Here is a 20,686-nt window from a genome sequence, read left to right on the forward strand (position 1 = left end):
TCCTTCGTGGGTACAGCCATGCAAGATTGCTTCTGGGTGGAACTAGAGGCCGCTGTGACTGATTGCATTAGATGGGGAGTTTTAAGAGCCGGTCAGAGGGGTTATCAAGCATGGAGGATAAAAGGTGAAAAACGGCTAGCTGAAGGATTTGCAGTGCAGGGCTTTGACCTCTGTAGAGCTAGGTTCTAAGCAGCCATCTTCTGACAACATGTGTCCAGTTCTTCTCATAGCCATCATGGCTTAGGAGTGAAATGAAAGGCTCACAAAGAAGGGCACAGCTGGGTGTCTCAAGCCAGAGCGTGCTTAGAGAAGAATGGCGATTTTTCTGCCTTTCCTTTGCCCTTCACTCCTTTGTCAGTCCGAGGAGCTCAGGTCCCAAATACGTGAACGGTCTGTTGCTTGCGGTGCCACGGTGCGCACCTCCATGTCCTCTACTGGGAACGTGGTCTTACTCATTCTGTGTCACGTTTTTTTTTTTTTTTTTTTTCTGGTTGGATACAGACAGTTGTGCTGTGTGGATGTGTGTGAATATGCATTTTCCTTCTCTGCCCAGATTTATTTATTAGAAGAAAAACACATCTGCATAAAAAAGCTTCAGAACACAGGAAGAATGTCTACTTTGTTTTTCTTTCTGTAGCACTAAGACACCGCCGGGTTTCGGCTTCCTCTGAGGGATTTTGAAGACTGGCTTTCATCTCAAACACCCCCCACCCCCCAACACACACTGGAAAATTGTCCTTTTCGGGGGGGGTTACATGTATTTATATATATTTTTAAATAAATAAGAAATCGGGGAGACAATTTCCTTTCAAACTTCATGGAAAAGATTCCTTTCTGGGAGTGAATCGTTGCGTCCTCGTCTCCTTAGTCCCTTCCACTTGGCCTCCCGCCTCTGTTCTGGCCCTGTCCTCCTTGCTGTCTCCTCTGCCTCTTCTGCTGCTCTCTCTTCCCCGACAGGCCCCACCTCAGCTCTCTCAGACCGTCTTCCTCAGCTAGCTTCGAGCCACTGAACACTCATTGGAAGAGGCCTGGCTCTGTGTTTGTTTCCTGCGTGGGAGGGAGAGGCAGGCCTTGAGAAAACAGTTCAAAAGTGCAGGAAAACTTTACCTCTTCCAGCCTAAATAAACCGGCCTTGCTCCGTTTGTTTGCCCAGATTTTTCCTTTGCCCGTGGAGAAAATGTTTCATCTTTTACCTCTCCTGGCTATACTTTCCTGGGGGTGGGGATCCTCAGTCCCCTCCCTTCTTCATGCCTGTCGTAGGCTCTGAGCCAATAGGTCACTTTTGGGAAGGCTGTGTGGTGGTGGAGCAGTGACACGGGGGCCCCTGGAACCACATGTTGCATCTGCCTTGTGCTATCCCTGAATCTGAGGTCTACCCTTCTCCAGAAAGAACTTCGTATTATACAGTTGGAAAGAAACATCCTAAGTCCTTGTGGCCAGCCTGCCTTTTCTGCCTCTCAGGCTTGCAGGTTTACAAACACACACAGAGAGGGAATACCCTGTCGTTTGTGTCTAAAGACCTGGACCTGAGTGTTTGGTTACATCGCTTCCAAGCAGGCAAGGTGGTGAAATAACCGAGGTAGCCTCTGTGAGCCCCACCTGAAGAGTGGAGGAGGAAATAATACTAAAACTTTTGAGAAAATGCTTTCTGAAATGTAAAACTCTGCTTAACAAGCTATGATGGTAATTATAGGTGGGAAGCCGGTGGAATTAAAATAAGTTGATTATTTTAATAACCCTCTCGGGATGGCAGCTGGTGAGGTTGTAAGGACTCATCAGGAAGCCATAAGCAGTAAACTGGGAGTAGCATCATACCTTGCTGGGATAATAACAAGATGTAGAGGGTCAGACAGTTTCCATCATTGTGATTGGGATTATTCTGTCAGGCTATTACTAAGCGCCTTCTAACCCCACCAGGAGTATTCGTTTTAGTTAAAGGTGAGATCAGCAATATCAAAGGTATAAGGGTGGGGGTAGGGCTTGGTAGTAGGACACTTGACTGGCTTGCCCAATGCCTGGCTTCCAGTCCTAGCCCTGCAGAGAGAGTCAGGAGGTATATGGCAGAGAGAGAATCAGCAGTGCAGAATGGCTAGGAGCAGATCTGGGCTTATCTCCTTAGGGCTTCCATGGAGACCAGGGCCTGGTACTGTGTTTATCAGGACAAAGGGATCACACTGTCCTGGGACGTTTTGGACACATGCAGGCAATGTGGTGTGATGAGAGCTGAAGAGAGTCATGGGTTAGCTGGAAGTGCTCTGAAGTATGTGAAACACCTTGTAAGTAGGTGAAAGCACTCATCTAAGGACCTCCATATTCCCTCCAGGTGGTCTTTGTGCAGAACTCCGCCACAGGGTGCTGGGGCTAGAACCCAGAATGAATATATGAATATATCTATATCTATATCTATATCTATATCTATATCTATATCTATATCTATATATATATCTTCTGCCATTAAACCGTACCCTTTGCCTTCCAAACAGCCCTTTAAACTGTGGGAGAATCATTGCATTAAAGGCCCATTAAATGACTAGTATAGTCTATTTTGGGTTTAAGAAAGTCTCACTATATAGGAAAGAGTTTTGAATACAAAACCCTACCTTTTCTTTGCTCCGTATTGGTTCTAAGGTGGCGCTTATAGGAAGCTTAAAAAAAAAAAAACAAAAAAACAAAAAACAAAACTAAAAACATCTACAGGATACCGTATAGCTGTGAAGTGTTGTCATGGCCTACATATTTTAGATGACAGCTACCAAGAAGATTTTCCCCTAGCAGGTTGGACTACAAGATGCAGCTAAGTAAGAAATTGCTCTGTTCCTTCAGTGGGTGTTGAGAGAGAGATTCAGGTGAGAACAACTTTCCGAGCTTACTTTCCCTCAGGGGCGTGCTCTGCAGTGAAGAGTATGGAACAGGCATTTGAAAACGCCAGTGTCTAATGGACATGGTAGATACTCAGTAGACTGTGGTGTCTTAATCGGACTGGGGCCACAACAAACAATATGTAGGGTTCCATTTACAATACTTACATGGACAGCAAGGGGCAGGAAGCTGACAGCCTCCCAAGTGCACACAGTTGCAAAAATGGGGAAAGCGAAGTGTCGGATGTTGGATCTCTGCCTCCAGACCATGTCCTGGGCCTTCACTTGCTGGGTCTGCTAAAGAAGGTGCACACTCCAAAGACTGTCTAGCAAGGAGGGCATCTTCATCCACACGTTTCCTCCTTGGGTGTGTTGGGTGGGAGACTTGAGCTGTCCATGGGAACCGAGTAAGAGCATTGAGCTGCAGGGCCCGGGGCCGGTTCTGCCTTCTGGCCTCTAGCCTGGAACGGAAGAGTCTTTCTGGGTTTCCCTGAACACCTGGAATTGATTTGGGTCCTGCTGTGCCTTCCTATACATATGCTGAGGTGGAGGATGGCGGAGGGGCTCGGAAAGAAATAAATCCAGTGATTAAAAATAGCTTTTGCATGTCAGGTGCCTGAACACATTTGGGAACATGCCCGCAATCCCTTTTGTCTGGCAGGTCTGAACTCTGGCGCTGCCGAATTACTACTGCTTTCAGTTGTTTTTCCTGCTTCCCTACCATGTAATGGTCAAGGGCTCATTGGAACCATGTGTGAGCCTGGTGACCCACCAAATCCTCAGGACCTCAGTGGTAATAATGTGTTAAAACTTTTTGGGGGATGGAGCAGGGGACGGGGGAAAGGAAGGAGGGGGAAATCTGAGGTCACTTCCTACAGATGTTCGATGTGCCTGGCAGACCCTGCACACTGCTTCCTCGGGCTCAGAGCAGCTTAGAACACTCTCTATCCTTTAGGAGACCCCCTCTTTTGTCCTAGGGCAGCTTCCCTCTGAGAAGAGGCAACTACCTTTGAGTTGGCACGTTGTGTGTGTTCCCTGGTGGCTGTGTGCATTGGCACAGAGGGATGCTGTAATCTGAGCCTGGCTTACATGTTTTGGGCAGCCAGGTCACTGGAGGGTGAATTGGGGATTTTCTGTACTGCTTCTTTCTACCTTCTTTGGATTGGTTTTTACTGGCTGCTGCCAGCTAGAGGTTTGAAAAGAGGAGAAGGACTCACACTCGGCTGCCTGTTTGTCTACTTGGTCAGAGTCCATTCCACGTCTCATGCTGTTCCATTGTTTGAAACAATGTTGCACTGCGTGGTTGGAATGGGTGGACCCGGCGTGGCCCCCAGGTGGATGCCTGTTTATTGTTTATTGCTTTGTCACATCACTTCTTTATTGAAACCTGAGCCAGCTCTGCAGAAGAACTCTCACCTCCTGTCTGTCTCTGCATTCACCTGCCTCTGGGATGGAAGTTATGTCTGCCAGGGTCCTAGAGCCTGTTAGTGGGCTTAAGAGCGAAACAGAAGGTATTGTTCCCCTTAACTCTGTCCTGTTCTGCTGTCCATGAGTGAGACAGGGCAGTACTCACTGTTTTTGAGATTCCCATTCTTTTTGCATGGTTGGCCACTTTTTGGGGGGATGTGCTTTTAGAAGCCAGCGGCAACTTCCGGCAGCCAGGGTTTTCAGCTCTTCAACTGCAGCCAGTTTTCTCCTTGTGTTCTTCTCCCATACTGGGGCTTGTTCTAGGCAACTTGAACATGGCCCCTCCTTTGAAAGTGCTCTCGTGGTGTCTGTCAGAATGGCAGCCTTTCCTTGTGTGCTCTTGGTTGCAGGAGAGAGTTCACAAGGCCATGAGCCATTAGGAAGCAGAGGGATGACCTCAGCCTTCCCCATGTAGGGCATGGAAGTCTCGGGTTGACTTTCTCTCCTTCTAATCTGAAGCCATTTCTCTCTGCTCCCCTGGGCCAATTTTCTAGGTCTGTTGCCTTGACAGAGTTTTGTTGTTCGAGTGGGCCAATCAATGAGATGTAGACCTTGATGTAAATGCCAGGCAAGATCATTTTAAGACCCATTTTCTTTGGCATCAGGTATGCCCATCTCTTAGGCTTTGATACTACAACATACATTTATCTAAAATCCTCAAGACAATAAAATTTTAGTAGGTGAAACAACATGTTGCTTGGATTAGCTTTATATTCTCTCTCTCTCTCTCTCTCTCTCTCTCTCTCTCTGTGTGTGTGTGTGTGTGTGTGTGTGTATGTGTGTGTGATTCAGAGAGGAGGGAGAGGGAGAGAAACAGGTGAAATAAGAGTCCATTACACTCTTATGAGTGAAAATTATCAGGTGAAAATAGTAAAACCCGGTGAGAGAGTGGCTGCCTCTTAACAGGATTTTCCAGAGATGAGTTGAGTAGGTGACGTATCCAGCTTTTGAGTTACCTAATGTGGAACGTGATAGCAAAGTCCACAGATTTGGATAAAGAGGGCAGCCCGGCCACATGTGTGTCTCATCCCCTTCTTGCCTTCAGAACGCCACCTCTGCACTTGGGCACTTCTTTTCTTCTCTCTCTGAGCCATTAGGGTTCTTCTTGGTGTCTGTTTACTCTGAGGAAAAGCCAGCAAATCTTTGTGTACATAATTAGCCTTATTATATGTACACTGACCCATTCGGGTGAGTCAAGAGTGAGCACAGACAGGGGAGGAGCCAGGCTGCTGGTTAACCCCTGTGCTCCATTGGTGTGGAAAGAGGGAAGCCTTCCCTTAGTCCCAGGATGGGAACAGAGATGAAGTAGATTCTGTAAACAGTTTCAGGATCCTACCTCTGGGGGTTATCTATATGAAATGCACAGTCTTGGAATAATTTTAAAGTGTTTAAATAGCTCAGATTTATATATTTTTAAACAGAAACACGGGAGAAAAATCTTGTCCCTCTCAGCTCTGAAATTTTTACTTCTCTGAATTAGATTTATACAGCCTGTTCCCATTGGTAGTGGAATTGAGTAGGAAGACACTGGAATCTCAGAAGTGGAAGGCTATCTTCTGGCCCTAGTTACTCCCTCTTACTCTGTGACTGTATGCTAAGCCCTTCTGGAGTCCCGCTTTCTCTATTAGTAAAATGGGAACTGTGAAGCACTTTTCCAGTCCCCCAGGGATAGGGCGGAAAGGTATTTGAACAAGGTCTTGGTGAACCATACATCAGTTTTCCTTCTCCCCTCCTACTGCTCTCTTTATGACAGTACTCAACACAGGACTGGCAGTATTCTCAAGTCCACACTTTATCCCAGAGTAGCATCCACAGGACACTGGGTGATCATCTGGGATTGCTTGTCTCCAGCTTTTTTCCTCACTGTCTTAGCAGTGGGTCCCAGATGCTGTGTTCTTTTCTACATCATTTGTCGAGAACAACAGGAGAAAGGACTTGAAAGGCTCTAAGCCTTGAACATCCTCTCAAGCAAAAGCTACCACAGTCAAGTTCTTTGTAACATTGTGGATCTGAGCAATTCTGTTTCAGAGAACTCCAAAGACTGGTAGAAAAGACACATAAGACACCTTTGAAGGGTTCTTGGAAACCTAACAGCCCTTAACTTTGACTGACACACAAATAGAATAGAAACACTTGTTTTTACATTTCACTTGAAATGGTTTGGGGTTGTTAGGGGTTGGGTCACACTGAAACACAGGCAGGTGTTTTTCTGCCTTTGGAATGCTGCTGGTTCAGTAAACCGGTGGATTTCAGGAGAGCTGGCTTGCCTGATTCTACACTGTGCATCTTGGAATGGTTTTTGTTTGTTTGCTTGGTTTTTTTTTTTCTTTTTTCCCTCAGTGGCTTCTGTACCACTGTCTTTTCAGATATCTAGGTTAAGTCCTATAAATATTATTGCAGAGGTAGGGTCCTCAAGAAAAAAATCAGTAGACAGAAGTCTAGTATATGACTCCATGCACTATGTTGAGGGTCTCCGGATTGGCATACTGTATCTTAAGTTAGATTCTCTGAAGTTTGAGACACCTTGCTATTTGAATTTAAGATATTGTAATTATCACCACAGAGGTAATGTCAGTAGGTTTCTAAGAAATGCAGGTTAGTTAATGCTCCCGGAGGTCCCGATTCATGTCCAGATGCAGCTCTTAAGATTAGAAGCTATCTGTAGTAATGCAAAGTATTATAGTAAGTAGTAAGGCAAACAGGAACCACAGTGATGTCTGCTTGCCTAAACCGTGCCAGGTTCTCCTGCTTAATGATTTCATCATCGTTATCACCATCACCGTCGTCATTGGTGTGAATAATTGCCAGAACTTACCCAGTCCCAGATAATACTGAGGGGCCTTTCTGTATTGGACTTTGAAGTGTAAGCTTGATATATCCACTTCAGAGCATGACTGTTGGTCATTTTTAAATGACGTGTCTGCTTCACTGAAAAGACAAGCCCAGCCAAATGTTCTCATATGTAAAGTTTAAAAGTTTAAATCTCGAGCTTTACCAATTCAGAAAAGTTCTGACTTTTCCTTTTCCACACCCTTTGGTTCCAAGGACAGTGACAGTGTCATCTGCTAGAGCTCACAGCCCAACCCAAGTGTCTCACACGTGGGAACAGTTTCCTTTAGTTGACTTGGGGGATCATCCCAGGAGATCCAGCACATAGTGCTCCCTGCAATAGAGACCCAGGCAGGTGGCTGCTTGTGGACTGGACTTTTAGAGGTGGCATAGAGGTGGCCAAGTCAAAGTAGTTCCAGATGCTTCCATGTGGGAGCTCATGGGACTCTAGAAATGCTTGCTGCCCTGACAGGAAGCAGAAATCAGCACAGAAAAGTATCTGCCTAGCACTGCTGGCCCTACAAGACACCAGAGAGCTCTAGAGTTGACGGAAGTCAGCCCCAGGGAAACCTTTCCAGGCTTCCTGTCGCTGTCCTTGCTTGGCTATCATCTCACAAGGCCTTCACTTGGCCCCAGTTTGCATGTGTAGAAGAAGGCGACGTTGGGCTGCCCCACCAATTCCATCACAGGCTCAGTTTATAGTAGCCCTACCGACACTCCATTAGGGTTGGCCTACATTTTCCACACGTGGCCCCAGCCAATTTCCACTACCAGGAAAGTTCTTTTCATAGAGTTTTTCATCTAATGGAGGGGGACAAAGACACAAAGGAGAATTCCTGCAGTTCAAGTTCCTGAATTGATATCTGGATGGGAGCTCCTAAGGCACGCTCCCTGCTTAGCCAAGGGGCTTCATTCTCCAGAGTAACACTGACATGTGCTCTGAAGGAGAGACATTCTAGATCACTTAGCCACTCTTAGTTTGCTGAAATAAAGGCAAGTGGAGAGCACTGATGTGTTTCTTAGTGACCTATTTGATGATCACGCCATTGTTTGAAGGTTACATAATCAACAACCATCCCTTCCTCAAGCTTAGTTTTATTTTATTTTTTTTACTCCCAAATCTGGGATTTTCCATCATTTTGTCAGCCTTCCTGGAGGGCATGTTGATGATTCTTCCATTAGAACTTGTTTGGAATGTCCCAGGGCAATCCAAACACTCGGGGACTTGAGATTTCTTGTCATTGGCAGGGACTGGGAGAGCAGCCACAGTGAACCATCTTCTTAGGCTGGCCCAGACCCTGGGCTGCTCGCTGGCAGCATGGTTGGGAGTTTTCTCTGCCGTGCAGTCTTGCTTCTATTCATTTTGACATTCAGTGGCAATATATTGGGTCCTTAGAGGTCACTGATTTTCATTATTTCCCTTATATATGGTCAGGGATTTTTTTCCTTCCTTTCTTCTTCCCTCCCTCCCTCCCTCCCCATCCTTCCCTCCCTCCCTCCCTCCCTCCCTCTCTTCCTTCTTTCCATCCTTTCAAGTAGCCAAGGCTTGGAATAAGCTAGCAGAGGAACTTACGTAGTATTCTCTTCTGGAACTTAGTCATCCTACATCAGTTTCTGCATGTGGTACATTGACAGTCCAGGCTTCTAAAATTCAGGGCAGTGAAGGCAGTCACTTCAAAAAGTCACAGAAAAGCTAGGTAGGATTAGCTCTGGGTAGAGATTGACCCAAGATGAGTTCAGAAGATGCTCGATGTTGGCCCTGTGTGTGTACCCATATTGGGAACAGGGCCTGTAAGTGTGGGAGGGTATAACTGAGTGGGGTCTGGCAAATGGTGATAGTGGCAGGTCTTCAGGATTCGGTGCCTCACCGTCCTTTCCCACGCATGTAAATCATAAACTGTGACTTCCTGTGCACACTTCAGGCTCGCCTGCCTATGTTATCAGCGTTGCCACTTTTGTAGTCAAAGCCACTGTCATCTCTGGGTGAACAAATGCTGTCACTTTCTTAAACATGCCCCGACAGCTACTCATATTCACCAAGACCCCTCTTTATAAACCAGCCAAGGCAGGCTCCTGGAGCACAATGCAGGGAGGCCATCCCTCTGGTTAAACTAGAACAGCTTTCTGTTTTCCTCAGGAGAAGGTGGCCTACTTAATGTTCCCACTTACTCTTCAACCTCACGTCAAACAGCTACCCTCCCGATCACTCCGATTCAGCAGCTGTCCATCTTTTACTTTTTCCTTTTACATGTTACAAGGTTTTATTTCTTCCCTTTTCTGTAATTTTAGAAATTAAGTTCGTTCTATGAAAACTTCATGTATGTATACGTATCTAAGTGTGTGTGTATGTGTGTGTGTGTGTGTGTGTGTGTGTGTGTATTTTGATTGTTCCTCCTCTTATCTTCTTACTGTTCTTGTCACCTCTTACCCATTTTCTTCCCTAGACGATGTGACTTTTGTTTTTGACTTGGTGACTCAATTAGTTTTATCAGGGCCATCTGTGTGACTTTTGGTTTAGAAATATCCATTGGAGCACTGAGTACACGGTTAAAACAGTGACACCCCATCTCCCTGAATCTGTAAGTTAGTGAGTAACTCACAGTGAAGGGCAGGGCTCCCTAAGCCTCTCTTGTCCACACTGGGCTGTAGGGGAGCTAACTCCCGTGAAGAACTGTACAGGCATCCACAGCTGCTCTGTGTTTGAGATTGCAATGGCTGGGCCTTTTATAACACTTCTCTGTGTATCCTATTCTAGCTCTTACTGTATTTCTGCTTCCTCTCCTGCTTTGTTCCCTGCACCTTAGAGGGGATAGTGTAAACCCCTCTAAGGGGATGCTTGTTTGGGGCTGAGCACTCCTCGGCCGCGTATCCTTAGCACCTTGTACAGCTGGCTACGAGTCTCCTTTTCCACCATTGCTGCAGAAGACACTTCTCTGATTAAAGATGGGATTAGTGTTTGTTGACGAATATAAACATAAATATTTAGAAGGCAGTTGGGTGCTCCGCCGGTTCAGCTAAACAATAGCATTCAGTTACCCCTGAGTTTTTGAGAGGGCTTAATGTACCAGGCATGGATCCTGTCCTGTGGAGTGGGCCTCAGAAGCAGAGAGCAGTTGGCTACCCTGCCACGGAAGTGCCAGCATTGCGCAAGCCGGCACATCTCGTCTGCTGGCTGAACTCTTGGAGCTTGTAGGGGTCACAGCTGTGTAAGACCACTCTTGCCTTTTCTCCAGAAGTCTCCATAGCACGTTTTAGGACTGTGTAGATTAGCTGGAGGGGAGCTTCTAGCTCAGTTTCAGCTGGATTTCTCTTTATCACTCAACGAAGGTGTGTGGTAACAGTGACTCTACTGCTAGAGAATAGGAAAAAGAAGTCAAAGTATCCCTGTTTACAGGCTCATGGCAGTGTGCGCTAACAGAAAATTCCTAACCAGCTAGTTTCTGCCAAGTGGTAGGATACAAAATTAACTTACACATAAGAGTCGGTGGCCTTTTATATATCAGTGACAAAGGCACTGAGGAGGAAATCAGGGGAATAATTCCATTCACAGTAGCCCAAAAACAAAACAAACAAACAAACAAACAAAAAACCAGAAGCAAATCAAACAAACAGAAGCAGAACAAACAAACAAACACTCTTGGTGTAAACCTAACCAAGGAGGTGAAAATCCTCTCTATTCATCTTTCCCATACCTCTGATCTCATGACCTTTATTTATGCGAGAAATTGTGTTGCTTAAGTTGGGGGCTCACCACTGGATTCTGTGTGGAAAAGCAGGCTCGTGCACTCTGTTCCAATAGGCATCCAGGAAAATTGAAAATTTGTATCTGATCATTTCTGGGTGAGGCTTGGGGCAGGCCACTCTGGGAACAGCTAGGATGGAGTGTAGTTTTCTTCCTTAATTTCTGAGTGTCCATCAGACCTCACCGTCCTTCTCCCAGAGACAAGGCTTTCCTCTCCTCCAGAGCAGTTCCTGTTCTTGGCATCTTCTCTTTTGAAGCCCCATTGGTATTGTATTTGAACGTTTGCGCCTGTAGATTTTGAATGACTGAACGCAAGGTTCACAATCCACTGTCTTTTCTATTTCTGTTCTGTTCCCATCGCTTCACATTACAGGCACTAAGTAATTCTGGGTTGCGTGAAGAATATTGGTCCTTCTTTTTGTAGGTAACCGAGACTATGTAGTAATAGCTCAAATGGTTTCAGTGAATAAGTTGGATATGTGGGGGAAGGGTGAGGGTAGTGGAAATCAGAAGGAAGAATAAGGATTTTTGTTCACCAGGATGCAGAGTGTTGTAAGCAAGACACAGGGGTTTTTTTTTTTTTTTTTTTTGGTTTTTGTTTTTGTTTCCAAAGGGGCTTAGTGTACTGTGGAAACCCCCTTCAGTTTTACCTGCTGCGATGATGAAGACGTGAGCACAGTTCTTTCTTAGTTTGCATTCTCTTCACACTCTGTTCACGCTCTTCCCTTCTTTGTGAGTGGCTAATTACCTGTGCGAGTTTTGTTTTTCATACCCTGCTTTGTTTTCCCTGACAGATATGGAATGCGCAGATGTCCCGCTGTTAACTCCAAGCAGCAAAGAAATGATGTCCCAGGCACTGAAAGCTACCTTCAGTGGTTTCACAAAAGAGCAGCAGCGACTGGGAATTCCCAAAGGTATACTTTACATGGTAGGAAAAAGGAACGCCGAGACGGATGCTTAGGGAAGCTTCATTTGCTCTCCCCGTAGCTAGGCTGGCTAAGGTCAGTCACAGTGGAATCTGTGATGGGCAGTTGCAGAAATCCACGAGATACGGGGACAGATGCTCCACTCCTTTGTCATCGCCAGTGGTCCTAGGACAGTGTCTCCCGACCTGTCTGTACACGAGCATCTCTGGATCTTTGAGAGCTTCTGGAGTGAGCCCCAGACCAATTCAAACCATCCTAACAGTCACTGACGGCTTTATTTTTGTAAACTCCTCTAACAATTCCACTCATAGGCGAGTCAGGAGAACCTGACTTTAGAGTCAGTATGGGTGACCATGGATGAACCCAGGGAGCTGGGCTGCTTTATATTTAGACTCTGTTCTCTTCCATGTAGTTTGGCAAAGTGTGCTTGCACTTTGGGTGTTCCTATCTAAAAGGGTTTACTGAGTCCATTGAGTCTGGAGTTATCATAAAAAAGTGAACTATGAATTGTCCGCTTTCCCAAGGAACATTTGCTGGGCAGTCATGAGTAGGCAAGCTGTGTCTTGTCCTTATTTTGCTTTTCATTTTGCGTTGATGTTGTTAAGAAAGTTGAAGGAAGGCTGTCTATAAATAACACCTCATCTAACTGGAAATGAAAGACTTCCAGCATGGCCAGACCGAAGAGCTGGTTACATTCTTAGAATACATCTTTGCATTTTTTTTTCTTCTTCTGTTTACAACTCTACTCCAAACCTGAGTGGACCACAACCCCAAGCATCCTTTGTGGACCAGAAGGCGAGCAAAATAACTTCTGAGCCCTGGGTGTTCCAGCACCTCATGCAGTTACTTTTGGTCCAGGCATCACTTACGTGCACTGTTTTGGTGTCATTGACAGATACAGCTCTGTCAAACCTTAGGCCAGGTATGAGGGCTGCATATCATCACTGCTACTCAAAGCTGGGCCTGTGGTCACAAATAATGACACTCGAATGGCTTGTCATTACTAATTGCTGGGATTATTGTAAAACCTAAGTGGCTAAGATAAAAATAATCGAGTATACAATCCTCAAGTGCGTCGCAGAGCTGAGAGCAGACAGGGGCATGCGCAATTTGTGGAAAACACTTTACACTGTTATCATTGCCATTAAAGAAGCCATATTCCCTTATCTGGGGGCTTTTAATAATGGGATAAGGGTGAGAGAGGAGATCAGTGGAAATCTTGGTCTTAAAAAAAAAAAAAGCAGGGAATTACTCTTGGCTGACTTTAGCTCCTCCTATCTGACAAAATAGGGCAAGTGGGGTGCTAGATATGGGGAGAGGAATCTGAGAGGTACTGGACAAGGTGCTGCTCCCTGGGTGTGAGAGTCACTAGCGTCCTCAGCCTGACCCACTGCATCCTCACTTGGCCTCTCTCTTCTCAGACCCCCGGCAGTGGACAGAAACCCACGTCCGGGATTGGGTGATGTGGGCTGTGAATGAGTTCAGCCTGAAAGGTGTGGACTTCCAGAAGTTCTGTATGAATGGAGCAGCACTGTGCGCCCTGGGTAAAGAATGCTTCCTCGAGCTGGCTCCAGACTTTGTGGGGGATATCCTGTGGGAGCATCTAGAGATCCTGCAGAAAGGTAAAATGTGTGGAAACAATGGGGCAGGGAAGTGGGGGGGGGCGTTTCTCTAAAAGTAGGAGAAGAGCTGGCCGGATGGTGGGATGTTCTTGCTTTTGCCTGTAGGTGTTCAGCCATGGCATAGATGGTCTGTGGGGAAGTGTTTGGTGCCAAACAAGAGCTCAGTACATGCTGGCTCCTCTGTGCCTTAGGAGTTCATATTTTAATTTTTAAGCAAGACTATATTTTAGATTCCTGTATACACTCCATGTTATTTTCGTAGACCCATACATTATTTGAATAAACAGTGCCTGGACTTAAATAAATCTGGATTTAAGAAACAGGTGTTTTTATCTACTCCAGAAACTTTAACATATACTCCCTTGATCTATGGCATATCCTCTGGTAACAGGAGAATACAGCTTTTCCAAGCTCATTAGCACGACAAGTGTCTCTCCCAGTCGCTGGTTTGGCATTATGGCGGTGTAGAGCACCTTTTACACTCGGAGCCAAAGCTAGGGTTATATCAGGACGTGGTGTTGCAACCTTTTAATGACACAGCCTCCTCTACTGGCCTCTTCTAACCTTTTTGGACCAAGTGACTCATGTCCCGTAGCTCCGGCTGAGTATAGCAACAGCAGCGGGTGGCAAACTTGGGTGTTTCTGTGCTTATTTGTCTAAATTTCTTCTTAAAATAAATTGCAGTTACCAGCAGTCAGCAGTGCCCTACAGCTGACTGTAAGCCTAGAAGCCTGCTGCCCTCTGTAACCAGGCCCACCCTTTCCCTGTGGTCACCAGCCTCAAGCTCTAGGCACAGTCACTGGGGGCAGGGCACAGAGCTCATTCCTTGTAAGACCTTCCTTTGTTTAAGAGTATGCCTTAGTCTCAGGACTGAGGAGAGACCCAGGTCCCATTCCTCTGGGCACATGAATGTGATGTGCGTTCCTTTGCCTCAGCTTCTCGTTGAAAATGATCAGTGGATGAACACATTTAAGGACTTGGTGGGTCTCTCTGGCTGCTGCTACTCAGGACAGGACAACAGCTCTAGGAACTGTACTGGTGCTGACCCCCCTAGGCACTGACATGAGTGACCTGCTCGTAAGAGGAAAAGAAAGATGTGGTAGACTCCTCAAAGTGCTGGCTTGGTGCTGCCTTCTGAACACAGCAGCAGGTTGCACCAGACCATGAAACCAAACATAGTCTGTCAATACGATGCTTCTCTGAACTCAGAATGAGTTCCCACAGTGGGTGTACCAGGAGCTGGGGGTACTCTCAGTCTGTCACTGGCCATGGTCCATTCACATCCTTGATTCTGAAGGACTGCCAAATAGATTTTCTCTCTCGGAATTACCCTCAATTAGTGATCAACACGTTAAACTTTACTTCTAAGTCTGTTTTAATTTCACTTCCCACCCAGTGTTCTTGCTGTGCTAATGTGCGTTCAGAGGGAACTGCTACTAAGACAGGATTAGACTATGGACTGCTTTTATGCAGGGGAGTACCATCAGGGAACTGAAGTGAAGTACAGTGTAATTGAGTCTGTGTGAGGAGGCATCCATCATCCCAGCCAGTGTCCCATCGCTTGAGGCAGTAAGACTGTCTTTCTGGGGATTCACCTTTCTGAGTGGATGATCAGGATGCTTGTAGGCAGAACAGCGTCCCTTCTGTGATCTCACTTGAGCAGCATGGCCGCCAGAGAACATAGCTGCTCGGGGTGGAGCTGTAGGCCAAAGGTGCAGGGGATGTTTTAATCTGATAAGCCACTCAAGCAGAGTTTAATCATTTTATCTCAACTGGGAACTTTTTTTTCTCTCTTTTTGAGTACAGGCATAAACTTGTTTTCCCATCAGCCTTTGCTCTCAGCAGGCTAGCAGATACCTGAGGAAAAACCATATCAGCAGTCTCCCTTTACAGTTGATCTTTGCAAAGCAGTGCACTCAGCAGCTCAGGCATTTGATTCTAGGGTAGCCAGAGTACCCTGAGCCCACCATGACAGTTCTGCTCCCCGCTACACTTTCTCTTTATTTCTTTCTGAGTCGCAAGGAAGTTGGCATCGAGGCAGTTTGGCTGTGTTGCTTCTCACGGTTCACTGAGCGGAGTCACCTTACCAGTGTCCTGCTTCTTGTCTGGGCCTGAACTTGAATTCCAAGAACAAAGAGAAAAGCAGATTTAAAAAAAAAAATCCAAATATCTGAAAAAGTGGAAGATACAAATACCTACTTGCCCGAAGACTGCAATGTGTTCTGAAATGGTTTTCAGTTGATCGGTTTAAATGCTAGGTGCTGATCATGGTCCTTGCGGCATCCCCAGACTTGAGCCTGAAGATTCAGTTCCCTGAAGGGAAACACCAAGATACCATGCCTGTGGGCTGCCCTTTTTCTCAACCCTCAGTGATTGCCCAGTGGGTTTCCTCCCAAGATAAGTGGACTAGTCCCATTCCACAGCTATTGAAATGCTAAACTCAGCCATACTTTTCTGATGTCATCCTGAGATAAAGCTGCGTTCAGGCAACCAAGACACCAACTCCCACTGTGGGCTTGCAGACTCCTTATAAAAGAAAATGTTGAGATTATGAGGGTCCTTGTGGGTAAGATCCCCGTAGGTCAGTTGTCACCTGCATGCTATCTTTATTTTATTCCCTGGTGTGTTTCTTACAGAGGATGTGAAACCGTATCAGGTTAATGGAGTCAACCCTACCTACCCAGAATCCCGTTACACCTCGGATTACTTCATTAGTAAGTGCTGTCTTCCACTCTCCTCTGTCTCTTGGCTCTTTATGGTTTGAGAACTTGGAAAGGCTCCCTGGCTTAGTTGATCTCAGATGCTTTATTAATAACCCCATAGAAAGTAATATTTTCTTAATTATGTTCTGCTTTTTGTTACTTATTTTATGACTTTTCACCAAGCACAAGCATTAAGCTTGTATGTGTGCTTATCAGTCTACAGAGTTCCTGCAACTGGGAGGGAATACACCCTGGCCAGATTATGATCTTATTTAATCCCAGTGTGCTAGTGACTGGGAGAGGGTTGGGTTACAGATTTGATTTTGACCTATATGCTTTCTTTACCTATTACTGATGAGGATAGGATTTGCTATGGAATCCTTCTGGATCCCATGCATGCTCCATGCAGCGTCACATTCTATGGTAGAAAACACTTTTTAAAAGTGCGTGACAGCTTAGCACCCTGTAGAGGTGTCCAGAGAAAAAGAGGATCATTGGGCTTCTCTGATGACCCTGACTTCAAAGGTAGTGTTAAAAAGGTGTGATTTTTTTTCTTTTTAATCTTCTGGTTTATTATAGTTTTTACTCCAATGGCGACAGTTACATTCGCTACATATCTGGAGTTTATCGAAATGTTGCAGACACTGTGCATGTGTACACACACAGCCTCATTTATTCTTCATCACAGTGCTCTGAGGGACACTTAATCAGCCTTATTTTATAGACCAGTAAATTAAGGCCCAAAGGGAAGGTGCCTTATCAGGGGCTGCACATAGCAAGTTGTGCCATCAAGGTTGAAGCCAAGTCCTCCGGACTCACTCTTCTCTTTTAAGGGAGTTAGCTCACATCACATGGTGGGGCCTTGATAGGTAGTAGGACTTACTTCTTTAAGGTACCAGTGTCTCCAATTGTAAACACTCTCCTTCTCTAGGCTATGGTATCGAGCATGCTCAGTGTGTCCCTCCCTCAGAGTTCTCAGAGCCCAGCTTCATCACAGAGTCCTATCAGACGCTGCATCCCATCAGCTCGGAAGAACTCCTGTCCCTCAAGTATGAGAACGACTACCCTTCTGTCATTCTCCGGGACCCTCTCCAGACAGACACCTTGCAGACAGACTACTTTGCCATCAAGCAAGAAGTGTTAACTCCAGACAACATGTGCATGGGGAGAGCCAGTCGTGGTAGGTCCAATTTACCTTCAGAATCCTTGGGTGTACAAGAAGTACCTCATTTCCTTCATGGTTCAGGTCCCATTTTGCTTACTTATTACTCCCACATCCATCAGCCTTAGCCTTTTGTTTTAAACAGTGTGTAGACAAGAAGATCTATCTGCCATGGGAGTTTAGAATTACCCAACCCGATGACAAAGAACCAGGGGGTCCGTGATGGGACTCGGTATGGCGGAGTTATCATCAAACATATTATCAGGATAAAATGGCTTGCCTTCAGATTACGTCTAGGTAGCTTTGGAAAGGTAGGCCGCAGGTTCTTAAAGACAGTTTTTGCCTGAGATCGTAATCCTCTTGAAATTTGTCATGTGCTTTGACGTTCCCTTCAGGGTTCACCTGGGTCATAGTGTAGGCCCTGGCTTGGTACCTGGGATGACCCTTGCTGCTCATCCTGGGAACGTGTAGCCGCTTGGGACTTCTTCGGTCTGGGAAGATACAAGATGGTTAACCAATGGTTTATTTGGAACTGTTCATCAACAGTGTGGTGAAAGTATGTATTTAGCTAGGAGGCCAGGGAAAAAGGTGGCCAGAAGGCTTCCCAAAGAAGGTACTCTTGTTGACAAGGCTATTATAATAGTGATAAAACAGTGGCTGGCAGTGAAGTCAGTGTTTCAAAATAGGTCTCGCTGACCTGATGCCCCAAAGGTAGAAAGTACCTGATGTTTAAGACGAGGCCATGAACATTTCACTACCAGAAGCAGCGTGTTCTGATTGCCTTGTGGCTGAGAAAAGTGTAGTCTGTTAGAAGGAGAGCTTCTTCATCCAGGAAAAGCCCACGAGTTTCTGAAAAGCCTAGACATGACTTTCCTGGTGGGAAAGCATTACGACAGGAAGAGATACGGGTAGTGATTCTTGCTCACTGAGTGAGTGAGTCCCTGTGCTACCTGCTCAATGCTCTCCAAAAGGGCGAGAGTTACCCCGTGGCCACCGTGAGCCATCCCTACTGTTCTGCTCACCAACTGTTCAGGCTCAGGCTCTCTCCCAGCAAGCCTTAGGGTGGCTCTCTGGCCTTGTACAGGGAAAGCCCCTGCAACACCAGAACGCAGGTTGTCCCGCTTACGTTCCTAGGTTGTTTGTGTTTCAAACCAAAGGGAATGGGTGGGACCGGGTCTGTCTTCCCCTTTCTGCCCGTCCTTTATTTTTGGGTACGTGTCTATTTAAATACGTACCCTCAAGCGTATGCATCTGTGCACTTCTTCTTAAGCAGGTTGAAGCCTTAGCACTGTTTTCTTCCTCATGGGGCTGTCTTTCTGTAAATTTACGGAGACCGAGTTGTGGGTTTGGGGTTCAGCTATGTTGTAAATCTGTGTAGATCTGTAATCGTATTGTTTTACAATTGTGGCCGGTTTTGCATTTGTGGAAATGCCTTTTCTTTCCCTTGTCTCTTCTTGGTTCTTGGGTCCTCACCCCCCCTCCAAACCCTAACTAATGATTATAAACCCAAACTGATCCTTACCGAAGGACGTCAGGTGTTTCTTTGTGGCTCTACTGTGGTTCACCTCCTCCAAGCTCAGGTCACAGACTTAAGGGGAAGAGCAGCTTGTGCAAGCCTGCTTGCTGCATGGTAGAATGCGCTGTAGCACGTCCGGCCAGAGGGCCATTGACTCTGACTGTTGTGATTGGTCTAGACTGAAGACATTACTGTTAGCTGACTATTAATAATCGCAGTATTCAGATTCCGTGTTACAGTATACAAAGTACTTCTCTGTCCCACTTGTTTGAGCTCTGAGGCCCGTCTTTGTGTAAGTCTTTTCTGTGGGTGGCTGTGGGGCTACCCTTCTGTTCAGAGTGCTGTTCCGTGGACTCAGTTAGCTTTGGAAGAACGTTGCAGAGGCCTTCCTTGGAAAAGATGGTCAGTGCTAGTCTTGGGGGAAGGATGCGTGCCTCCCGGATTGAACAGGGAAGCAGAACCAAGTGTCTAATCCTTTTGGATTCAAGTCAATGTTTTGGAGAAAAATACCCATCCATGAAGGCTTCCAGCTCCAGGGTTGTGAAATAAGAACTAAAACAAAAGCTTCACTCTACTCTAAACCACAGTCTGAACCGAGTGGCATCTGGTGAGGCTGCAAGAGAGTAGTGACGCCTACTTTAGCACTTAGGATAAATGAAGCCCTTTCAGCTCCCGGCCCTCTACGTGAAAATGGCTGAAGAGATAGAAAAATAGCAAGAGACGGAGGCATAGAGAATACCTACATATGGGTGACTCGGAGGGCAGGCCTTCCTTCGTGGAAACATGGGTTTTCTTTCTTAGGCTTTTGGTGTATTTGTGCTAGAGTGAAATGGAATGACAGGTAGAGTTCATAGCTAGCACGAGAACACACCTTTCATGAGATACTAGGGGAGTTTCTGCCCTGCTTATAAGGCTGTGGCATTCTGTGTGGGGGCTGCTTTCTTGAGACATTTAATGTGACTAGTAATGGAAAGACACTAATGTGGTGCAGGCTGGGCTACTCACTCCTCAGGCTCTGGCTTGCTTTCTGAGCGCTGCCTTCTTTTGAGCAAATGAGCAGAGGGTAGAGTGAGATACGACATTTCTGTCTTTAGCAGCACAGGAGGGAGCAGCGGGGCAGAATGTTCAGAGCAGAAGTACTTGTTTATCTGGGTTTTCTTTTTTTAAATTTTGAGAACAATATCTTTCCCTTGTGTTTGGGCAGCTGCTTACGTGTCAATATTATTTTCTTAACCAATCCACAGCCAGAAGCACACTGATATGTGGTTGGATAAGACACTCGACTTTGAGGGTTTAGCCAGCTTCTCACAATTGAGAACTGATCTGAAGGTGTTTCTGCAGCCGCCTTTCTCACACCTTTCCATCTCTTGGCTCATGTTGGGTAGGAGTGGCCATCCCATCTCCTGAGGTCTTCCTGTAGCTGCCCGAGGAATAGCTGATCACTGGACATAAAAACAAATGTTCCTTCGTGGATCTTCAACGTATTTATTTTCCTCATAACGTCTCCTTATTAGCCCCCTCTTTCAATGGTGTTTTTGCCAATGGAGATTTCTCCAGGAGTGCTCACACAACCACAGCAGCTGTTCATAACCTGGTTTGGGAAAAGAGGGAGCTTGCATGATCCTATGGTCGGTTCAGAATGCCTTAAGCAACTCACCCAGTGAAGGGTTTCTGTCCCTGCTCTGGGCCTCCACTCCTCAGCCATCCCTTCTGCTGCTCCTGCCCATGGAGTATGAATTCCAAGTTCTTAACTCTACTGCAAAGGGTAACTGATATGGTTTACTGCCGACAAGAACGACTGAACCTTGCTGGGTTTTGTTTTACTGTCCTTGAAGGCACCCCATAACTTTTTTCTCCATTTG

General features: G+C 46.0%; 1 protein-coding gene across 1 annotated transcript in view; it reads left to right on the forward strand.

Moving 5' to 3' along the window:
• The window catches only part of Ets1 (ETS proto-oncogene 1, transcription factor), a 62,732-nt gene that overhangs the window by 20,809 nt on the left and 21,237 nt on the right, over positions 1-20,686 (forward strand). The window contains exons 2-5 of the mRNA XM_032909578.1: positions 11,691-11,810; positions 13,244-13,444; positions 16,081-16,158; positions 17,078-17,326. Coding sequence (XP_032765469.1) covers positions 11,691-11,810; positions 13,244-13,444; positions 16,081-16,158; positions 17,078-17,326 — 648 coding nt within the window. The remainder of the gene's footprint in view (positions 1-11,690; positions 11,811-13,243; positions 13,445-16,080; positions 16,159-17,077; positions 17,327-20,686) is intronic.

Source organism: Rattus rattus, chromosome 8 (assembly GCF_011064425.1).
Source record: "Rattus rattus isolate New Zealand chromosome 8, Rrattus_CSIRO_v1, whole genome shotgun sequence".
NCBI classification, from domain to species: domain Eukaryota; kingdom Metazoa; phylum Chordata; class Mammalia; order Rodentia; family Muridae; genus Rattus; species Rattus rattus.